At 44.9% G+C, this 10,740-nt stretch overlaps 1 protein-coding gene across 1 annotated transcript; it reads right to left on the reverse strand.

Annotated features, from left to right (window-relative positions):
* Positions 1-416: 416 nt before the first annotated feature.
* Positions 417-2,195, reverse strand: FOXL3 (forkhead box L3; the record flags this gene model as incomplete). Its single annotated transcript, XM_079542734.1, has 3 exons — positions 417-899; positions 1,252-1,420; positions 2,089-2,195. The coding sequence occupies 3 exons, from the start codon at positions 2,193-2,195 to the stop codon at positions 417-419; spliced, it is 759 nt and encodes a 252-aa protein (XP_079398860.1).
* Positions 2,196-10,740: the final 8,545 nt, after the last annotated feature.

The raw sequence follows: 10,740 nt of genomic DNA on the forward strand, positions 1-10,740 counted from the left end.
ATCAACAGAATCACGCCGTTGCGGATCTGCTCAAGAGCTGAGCTGTAAATTTCAGAGGAATTAACCCAAATTTCCACCAGTGAAAGTGGAATCAAATTCACTTTGTCTCTAAGAAAGCACTGGGTGTGGAGTGAGTCTGTTCTGTCACATCCTGCTTGGAAAAGGAAACTCTCTGTGGTGGTGGATGGTGTCTGCGATAGTTCAGAAAACAAAGTCAGGGTACGATGAATTTCAGCGTGGCAAAAACTGATAGTGGTGACAGTTATCTGTACTTCAAGCCCAGCACAGCTCTTTGGGTACAGACAGAGAAGGGAAAACACCTTCTGAATGTTGTTCAGGAGGAGGAGGGGGACAGCTGATGGCAGTGATGTCAGCCTGCACTGCAACCCAGACTTTGTTACTGTGGATGAATAACTTCACATTGTCCAGAGCTGGAGATTGATCTGCTGGGCCTCCAGTAGGTGATATTTGTTTTCTTGCATATTATATTGAGATCTCAGGACAGGCAAAGGGTCGGGGGCTGAAAGAATGTAATCGATGCTGAATTTTATTTCAGAATCCGATTTTGCTAAGGAGGAACTGCTCAGGCTCTGCCTGCTGGCTGTGCTGTTTGGAGCAAACCCATGGGGCTCCAGTAGTCTTGGTTCTGAGCCAATTCTTTCATGTATGCTTTCAGAAGAGGAAGTGCTGTTTAAAGCAGAGTCCATAGGAGATGTATCAGGGGACGAAGACCCTTTCCCTCTGCTTGATCTTTGCTCTTTATGTTCCTTTTTCATGTTCCTCCTCCTCCGCCTTCTCCGGTAATTCCCATTTTCAAAGAGATCCAGCATGGATTCGCATCCCGTTGCAAAGCTCCAATAGTTTCCTTTCCCCTTCTCATTCCCTTCTGTTCTGGGAACCTGTATTTATTTAAAGGCAGTTCAGTATTTGTATGTGTTACAGATGTTGCTGCTAAACATCTGCATTCATTTACATTCAAGAATGGTGTAAACACATATGACAAGACTTCTAAGCCTATTCTGTTTCATTATATGACTAGGATGCAAGCTCCAGCCTCTTCTGTTTGTTATCTATTAGCAGGCATCAGACGGGGATATACTCTTTATCTCTGCAATTGACAGCTTAGGGAGATTTAAGTGATTTGTGGCTCAGCTGTTCGTTTTCCTTCCTTCCTAGTGATGAGACTATTCCTGAATAATTTTTTTAGCCATGCACACGTTTTGTATGTAAATGCACAGTTACGGGTCTTACCTTTACAAAACAACTGTTTAGTGATAAGTTATGCCGGATGGAGTTCTGCCAGGCTCTTTGATTTGATCTGTAGTAAGGAAATTTCTTCATTATGAAGTCATAAATGCCAGACAGGGTGACTTTATTTGAAGGACTTTGCTGGATGGCCATTGCAATTAAGGCAATGTAGCTGAAAAAAAGGAAAACTGCAGTTACACCGTCTCCTCACCCCTACACTGTTATTAGGACCACACAGGTATGTGTGTGTCCATGATTCTGCTTCCAAAAGTTCTTCTTTTCTGCACTGTGACCCGAGATGTCCCAGGATGAGTCCTGAGAGCAGTCACTGCAGTAACCAGCTCGAGAAGCAGGCAGCAATTCCAGGCAACTGAGTCCCTGAGGGTTAAAGGAAGATCACCCACCTCCTGAACCCCATCAGAAAAGTTTCTGTGAGACAAAAGGCTGCAGAGAAACCCCTCACCAGAGCCTTGCCTGCTCGAGACATGGACCTCAGCTGCCCCAACAGCACCCACCACACTTCTCCCCACCACGCTGGGCACTATCTGCATCCCACTCCCCTGCTGGCATGCTGCACATCTCAATCCCCTTCTCCCAGGGCTCCCGGAGGTCAGTGGAGACCCTTTGAGCTTTGGTGGCTCAGCACTGTGACCCCACAGGAGACAAAACAAACCTTGAGCACTTCAAGCACAGGAAGGGGGAAATGTGCCCACCATGGCCCCAACCCCACCATGCACACCTGGGATGAGGAGCCCCACTGCCCCACACGCTCTGATCTCACCATCCCACAGCTCAGTAACCCTCCCCAGGGCTGGGGAACTCGGGGAAACTTCCTCTTACCTATATGCCGGTCTGGTGAATTTCTTTTCTTCGTCAGAACTACAGGTAGGGTAATCATCACCATCATAATTAAAGCAGTTATAGGGGTACTGCGTGTTGTCAAACATCGTTCTGCTCCTTGCTCAGCTCCCGTGGAGTGAGAGAGATGGAGTGATGTTTCTCAGAGCGTGGGCTCCCTCCTCCCTTCTTCCCTCCCCTCTGTCTGCCTCGTTCCCTCTCTCCCCCCTCCTCACTCTCCCTCTCCTCCATACACACACACACACACACACACACACACACACACACACACACTCTCCCTGTTGGGGTGGGGACTGTTTTTGCAATTCTCTCGTCCCAGACAGCCCGTCTGTTAGGATATAATTATTTTATTTTTTATGCTGGGGGGATGCAGGGGGGGTGAAGGGGGTGTTGCTGTTATTGCTGCTCTCACCTCCAATGGGGCTGCAGAGCCAGGCTGGAGCTGCAGAGTTGGGGTGACCCATTGCACTGGGCTGTGCCTGCCGGTAGCCAGCAGCTCGCTGGGTGGTCTGGGTTGGAGTGGGGCCACTGCTTCCCCCGCCACATCCCAACGTGACAAAAGCAAACAGCATGCTGCTAATAAATCGTGCTTCAAGGTCCCTGCTTGGGAATTCAACTTTGAGAGCAGAGTCCCGCTGCGGCCCCCCAGTCCTCCCCCTTTGGCTTTTCTCTCCCCCCAGCAAAGAGGGGTGCCTTCCTTTTTATTTATTTCTGGAAACTGGACGTACGATGAGCAGGCGATCCTTGCGCTCGTCCCGATCTGCAGTCTATAATGCGGTATAATGGACATAAATTATATTTCCGTGACTAAAGGAAAATGTGTATGTTCAAAGAGAGGAGAACAGAGGGATACGAGGGACTACTGTCAAGCAGGAAAGTAAAAGGAAAATAGCTGTAGGCAGGAGAGCTGCCTGTGTGGGCTTTGATCTGAAGGATGAATTAGACTAATAGCCCTGTGTGTTGGCATCCAATACTGTAACAATTTAATAGTTTTTCAATGCTTTGGAGTGTTTTCCAACAAGTGATGTAAACTGAAGACATCACACGCCGTTTCAGAGGGGGCTAAGAAGGTGTATGCCACATGATAATTAAATTATTTGAAGACAGCTCTGTCCTGGGAGAAAACGGGTATTGGAAAAGAGAAAGCAAATTGGTGTGCAGAGAGTTGTGCGGATCGAAACATAAAGGCAGAACCACTAGCAATGCAACTGTGTTTTCTATAGCATCCTTCATACAAAGTATGTCCCCAAACCCCTGTTGGAGTTAAAGGATACAATTAGAGGAAAATTCAACCAAATGATAAAGAGCCCTTCAAAGTGACGTTTAAGGGGCTCCTGGGGTTTTGGCAAAGATAGGCATAAGAAAGCTTTTTCTGTGGAACGCAACAACGCAATACAGCAGGGAGTAGGGAGAAATATATGGCATGAAAAAATAGATAGAAGAGGTGCTTTCTGAGGAAGACGAGGCCAAGCAGAGAAATCCAAAACAAAAAATTGTCTTCACTCTAAAATACATCAGTGGGCATATGCATGAAGCATGCACTGCAGAGGTCTTAATACAAAGGGTCAGCGACTGCTGCCCAAGGCACAAGCAGGGCTTTAATACTGAGTAAGATGGAGCAGGTTCAGTGATGAAGAACGAAATATGCAATGTCTGATCTTCATTCATACTCTGTCCAGATGGACTGAAAAGACTTAAATAAAGAAACTGGTGGGCTGTGGACTTGGGAAGGTTTTCTTGCAGTGTAGCAGCCCTCCTCGAGACGAACACACGTCCACGTGGATTTGTAGCAGTGGTTCTTCACTTGGGGATGGTTTTACCTCTCTGACATTCCCATGACACAAGGATTGTGGTTTCTGATTTATAATAACCTTTGAAAAGGAGTGCTGGGGTAGCTGCTCTTGTTTTATACAGCCTGTTGGTACCCTTCATTAAACTCTTAGATACTCCATGACACTTGCTTTGGTGAGAAAGTCAGGCTGTGCATTTGGACCAAAACCTTCATGTACTTAGCAGGAGTGTGCAGCAGGGGAACTTTTCTGTAAAGGGAGTGACAGTAAATGAAAGCAATGTCATTCTTTCAGTAATGTGATGTACCTCATTTCCTGCCTGCTTTTAGCTTAGTGAGTGCAGTCAGCTCACCCCTGCCTGGCACATCTGTAACGTGCACCACCATAACAGTTAGCCTGTCCTGTGCCACAGCTCATGGCCATCATCTGCCTCATCCTTTGCTGTGGAAGAAAACCTTTCGGCTAACTTTGTGCCTCAGAGACTGCTCTGTGGCTCTACGTCCAGCAAATGGCTTTGATGTGCCATGGGAACCAGTGCTGGTGCCTCTGGAGAGCATCTCAGGAGCGACACCGAGGGGGGTGGAGCAGGGCACAATGGCTAGAGACACAATGAAACCTCTGCCCGTGCCATCTGTGTATTTTTTTAAAGCCTGCAGACTGATATTTTATTCCCAAGAGAATGTTTATGGTCCAATTACACTCCTTGAGAATAATACTCATAAAGAATTGCCAACGTGCTCTTCTGGGCGCCGTGGTTGTGCTGGCAGGTGCTGTGCTTACGGTGGCGAAACGTTGTACGAAAGCTTTTTCCCAGCATCTGTGTGGCCGTTATAGTTTAACTAGAAGAACTGTAACTCATCGCTGTCGTTACCATAAAAGCATAATTTTGCCAGGCTAGGGTTTCCTTGTGCTGTATATTTTCAAAACACAAAGCCGTAAACCATTTGATTTGAGCTCGTAAATCGGTAATAAAAACACAGTGAATGATTTGCCTATTTTTTTTTTTCTTTTTAATGTCGATATTAAAAAGTTATCTGCAATTTTTGTAATTATGATACAGATTACAAATATTGTGCATGGAATGCGGGCTGGCCATAAATCAAAGAGGGCTGATTTACCCTTCATTTTAGCTTCTTAGTGTAACAGTGGGTACCTCAATGTCTAGGAATGTATGCTGCCATCCCATGCCTCTCACTGGGCATTGCCCAGCATCACGCCTTCCCTTGTTTTACCTCTGAAGTGGGCCCCAGAGCTGGCTGCAGTGCAGGGTTTTATCCCAGACATCTTCATTTCAATGGAAACATGGTGGCCTTCAGCAGCTTCTTGGATTAATCAGTGCTATCCTATATCACCAGAAAACTGCTTCCTTTGGAGTGCCAAATCCATAGGTCTTGCAAAGAAAGAAGAGGATGTGGCAATTAAGGCAGCCGTCATAACTCTGCAAGTTGCTCTGCTATGGGATGAGGAGGAGATTCCCGTGGACTCGGCTGGGGCTGCAGTTGTGGTGGCACCTGACAGCCCAAAGAAGAGCTCTGACACTCAACTCCGTGGTGACCACTTCCAGGAAGAGCCGAGTCATGCCACACTGCACACCCCCGTTTCCTACACTGCTCTCCATTTCACCCATGTTCACCTGCTGACTTGTTCTCCTTTCTCCTTGTCTTTCATGTGACTGAATAGAACCTCATGGAAATACAGTTTGCACCACAGTTTGCAATTTTCTGCTGGGGCTCAGCAAGGATTGTTTATGATTACTAGAGAGAGAATTATTTGGAGAAGCATTCTTCATCTGCATGCTTTCTAGCTGCAGCACTGGAAACTCGCGTGCATAAAACACAACATAGGCTTCTACCAAACAGGAATATGGATAAGAATCCTCAGCTGACAATTCATCACATTAGCATTGGTAATAAGAGAGCAGCTATCTAAACTAGCTCAGATGTATTATTTCCGCCTTAGGTAGATGCAGAGATTCACAAGATAAATGTGAAAATCTATTGCTGGGGATGTTGAGTGTCTTTTCATAGCGAAAACTAAGAACAGAACTGTTTAAAGAGTGAAAAGCTTTTTGTCATACCTGCTTCTGGTTTGGGACTTTTGGTCAAAAAAGCAATAATGTCAGGAATTCCATCCAACCTGAGGGCTTTCCATGGTCCTGTGATGTCCTGTGTGCAGCCAAGGTGCCCTACATCAGTTGCCATGCTTGGAGGAGATGATGCATGAAGTGCTGGCTTCCTGGTGGGGCTGATCACAGAGTGGGTCAGCTGTGAGTGCCGTTACAGGAATCAGCACTGCTTGTGTTATTTGCTCCTTTTCTCCCATAGGGTCATGGTTTTAAAGATAATGGAGACAAATGGTAAGCAAATCTCAAGTTGTAGCTGTTTATTATACGAAGTTGTTGAATTTTTTGTGGACTTATGTTCTGCTTAAAAGCAGAAACGATAGGGAGAAGAATAAAAGATCTAAAAAATATTTTTTTCTTAAAATGTATTTCCAGGTTGATCAGAATGGGCTGGGTTTACCTAAAAAGATTTCACAATACCCCAAACCAGAGATATTCCATCCCCACTTTGACCGGTACATCTCTGTAGGAGAGATGATGCTGCTTAAAAGGCTGCATAGGAGTTTCTGTATTTGATACAGATACACGAGAGATGTTCAGATTTTGACTGTGCGTGGTTTGGTATTCTCCTTCTCAGTGACACAAAATAAAATCCACCTCTTTGACTCTGCAAATAGATGGGATAAAGCACAGTGAGGATGAGCAAGGCTGCACGGGAGACCTGGCCTTCATGCTGGCAGCTTTGCTCCTCCCTCAGCTGTGAAAGACTCACTGATCCGTGAGACTTTTGGAGACAAGAGGGGAGAACTGGAGGATTAGCAGAAGGGATAAATCATGAGGTGATGCCTATTCTTTGCAGCACGGTGCACCTCTCGCACTGGCACGACGCTCACGCCTTGACACAGCCTACACTTGCTTACCAAAAATGGACATTCTCTTGGCACAGCTGCCATAGCTCATCCATCTTTGGTCATTTCTCATTTCAGCTATGTACAAAATCATTTGGCTATAGGCCTCACTTCATGCGTTGTTTGAATTCTGCACCAGACACAGCTAATAGCTCAGGCCAGGAAACTTGTTCCAGATGTTAATTAACTCCCCTCTGCATTAACTGGAATCACACAATTAAGGCCTGATTATTTATAAAATCATTTTATCGAGAGAACGATGGGAATGAACACAAACATCTTGGCTCACACTTCCACACAAATGTCCATGTGCTGCTAAATTGAGGAAACTGGCACCAGTTGTCCCACACATTCATTTTCATCCATCCTCATTACTGCAGAGGATAAAGGACAACGGTCAGCCAGGCACAGAGGAGCAGTGCTGAGGAGAAGAAGCTAATTCCCAGCTGAGATGAAGTTTACTACTGGTATGCCAGAGGATGTCAAAGATGTCTCTTAAATATTCCATAGGCCATGGATCTCTCGTGCACTCATAAATCCAAAGGACAGAACAGTCTCATTTTACCCAGCCACAAATGGCAATGTTTAAGGGTTTGGTAGCCACCTAGGGGCTGGCCACTGTGTGATGTTTTCTGTTCTCTACCACATGTCTCTTTGTTTAAGGGGCTTTCTGGGGGTTGCACAAGCACTTAACAGCTCCATGAGACAGCAAATTCAAACTGGTTCAAAGTCAGCTCTCCCATCAGCCTTGCATACAGCTTGGAGTCAGAATCCATGATTTTTTATTATGTGGTGCTGCAAAATGGACAAATACAAGGCTTTCTGCAAGAAGATGCAAACAGGTTTTGCCATAATTGGCTGAATGCACCTTGTAAGAGCAAAGGTAACAACAACATGGCAATGCAGGTTACCAGCTTCTTGGAAGATGTGCATAAATTCTCTGGGAGCTGCATGAAGAACCCTGGAGCCATGCAGATCAAACTGGCAGGAGAAGAGTAACTGGAACCTGGGTCTTAATGCTGTAGCTGGAGAAGGGGATGGCAGCCAGGGGCTGTCCAGCTATCTATTCCTTCAGGTATTTTCTAATTTCTCCATAAGGTGTAACTTGTGGCTGCATAAAACTTCTAGAACATTCCAGTTTTCTCCAAAGCCCATCTTTAAAATGGGATCATGCCTTGTAAACTCTCTCCTACATCTCTGTTGCCAAATGGTGATAATATTTGTCCGTGATCAATATGATTTCTTTTTTTCCCATAGAAAACGCATCCCTCCTAACTCACAGATATGATTCAAAGTCTTTTTCCCTGTAAGCACGTTCAGTCATCAAGGTTTTTCTTTCCTTAATCCTGAAAGAAAAAAAAAAAAAAGTAAATATATTTTGATAATCCCAGTTAAACTACTCTCTTTCATTCCAGGACAAACACTTGACTGCTAATGTGTCAGGGACATCTGATTACATTTCCCACAATGCCAGACATAAGCCTTCTTTTCTTCCTCTGAGTTAGAATAATCATTCAAAGTTCAGCATTTATCATCCTTGGAGTATTTGGCAATCTATCACATGAAAGAGAGTCTCAGCGGAGGGCCATTGGCTAACACTGCGTTTTGAGGTTTCTGCTGATAGCTCCTTAAAGAGGTGTAAGCTCCCTTCTTGCTTTCCCAGCCTTTTCATCTTGTGAGAGGCTTCCCGATGCTTGCAGTGGAGTCTAAAGAGAAATAAGCTTTGATCTCTGTCTCCTGAAGTGCTTTCTCACCATCGGTGCAGTTCCAGGTGAAAATATTTGGAGTGCCAAGCTACTGTCTCTGGCTCTGTTGCTGATAGGAAGGTGGGAAATTAATGACAATCCGTTGGCAAAGTCGCATTTTGTTTGAATTGATTGTGTTAAAAACGATGTATAGATAGTTAAAAGAAAAAAAAACCACCAGCTCTGATTTTGCTTCCTCCCATGGATTTTTGACCTCAGAGAACCTTTCTTTATCAGCATTTCAGTTTGATCATTCTGAAACGCCTTTGGGATTTCAAAGCGTCCGTAGCCCAATTGTAGCACCAGAAACTTTCCACTTTCCTTATGCTCAGTGGGAAGGTCCTTCCTCTGGTGAGCAGAGCTTAACCAAATGACAGCTCTGAGACACTGGCATTGAATGGAATGAATCCTTCTCATTCATCAGGCCACAGTGCTTTCAGGTGTATGTAAATAAATTCTCAGTTTACCACGTTTTGATTGAAAGCTGAAGATTGTGCTATGCTATGTGAGAGTCAAATCATGTGCATTTTCTAACTGGCTTCTGCAGCTGCCTGTTAGACTGGATACATAAGATGATGGACTGTTATTAACTTACCTCTACATTGATGACTATTTGGGAGCGCAGTTTATTTTTCTTTTGCATCTTGCCTATTTTCCAAGTTGTTCATCAGTTCTTACAAATAACTCTCAGGACTTCAGGATTCAGAAATACTGGTTGCAATGGACATGCCATAAGTCCATCTGGGATTGCAGACCCTGCTGTTATAATGGCCTCCAGCAGGAGCTGTGATGTAGACTGCGGTCCATGACGGGGTGATCAGTGGTGCAGGTGAGACACCAGGATGATTTCAGCCATTCTTTCTCTGCAGCTTTCTGTCAGTCTTAACCAATTAATGTACTTCCTTTCTTTCTTTTCTCTCCAATGCAAGGCCATTTGGAAAAAAAGAGGCACAACCACAAAAAGGAATTTCTGTGCTTTGATCCTCACCTGGCCCTCAAAGCAGGTGCTCCTATAGCCCAACACCCAGCACTGATCTGAAAGGAAGCAGTGATACAAGAGTGGCGGTTATTCTGCTTCATGTCCCAACCAAACCACACTGCATGTGCTAAAAAAAACAGCAGAGATCAGCAGTAGAAGCATCCTCCCATGTCAGCTGCCTTTTCCACCGCAGACAGCAAACAAGCACAGTGTTTGCTGACAAAGCTGGGCCTGGTGATGCTCAGCGTTATTTTTTTGGCATCCCTGGCAAAGGCTTGAAGCAGCACCTACCTGATGGGCTCTGCTCTGCTAAAGGCAATTTACACTGCAGGAGCAAACCAGAAGCAATCTTGAAAGTCAGTCAGATCTAGAGACATGCACTAGCACTGACAAAGTTTCCCAATCAGAATCAAGACAGAGCTATGTTTTCTAGGAAGCAGGATGCAGTGTAGCCATATGATCACTTAAATAAGTTGAGAATCCTATTCTGGCAAATACTGCAGAGCTATCTGCTGGCAGTGCATCGCGTAGGCTGAGAAACTGGAGCATGGAGGTTTTACAGGTCACACATTCTGAGCATTCTGCAATAACTGTGTCTGGGGAGACAACACTTCTTTCTGTCCATTTAGCTTAATAAATCAAAATCAGGCACCAGTATCGTGGGAGGGCTATCTGAGTAAGGAGTTCATATTCGCGTTTTGAAATAGAACAATATAGAAATTTTGGACCCCAGTGACTGTAAATTTGAAGCATGCAGCATTCATCTCTGTCCTTTTTATGGCTGAAGGCCTCTGTATCTCTTGCTAGCTTTTGTGGGGAAAAATTCTTCTAAAAAACGTCATTGCAACTATTTATGTCTGTTTGTTTGGTATGGGGTTGAACAGCACCAAGCAGAAAGCTGGAGATGTATTTAGATTCCTTCCCCTGAAAGACGGATGGGGATGGACATGTTCTTGATTAAAACTGGGAGTTGGGAAGATTGTATCCCAAGGTTATTTTTGGTTGCTGGAGCCTGGATCTAAAGCTTGTCGCCTGGCTCCAAACCCTACATGTTCATATCTGATTTGGCCAATTTGGAATTGAATCTGTTTTTAGAAGTAAAAGAGAGCAACTGTTTGCAGGTTTTAAGGGATGTCCCCAGATTTCTTCA

This window comes from Tetrao urogallus, assembly GCF_951394365.1.
Source record: "Tetrao urogallus genome assembly, chromosome: 15".
Lineage (NCBI taxonomy): Eukaryota > Metazoa > Chordata > Aves > Galliformes > Phasianidae > Tetrao > Tetrao urogallus.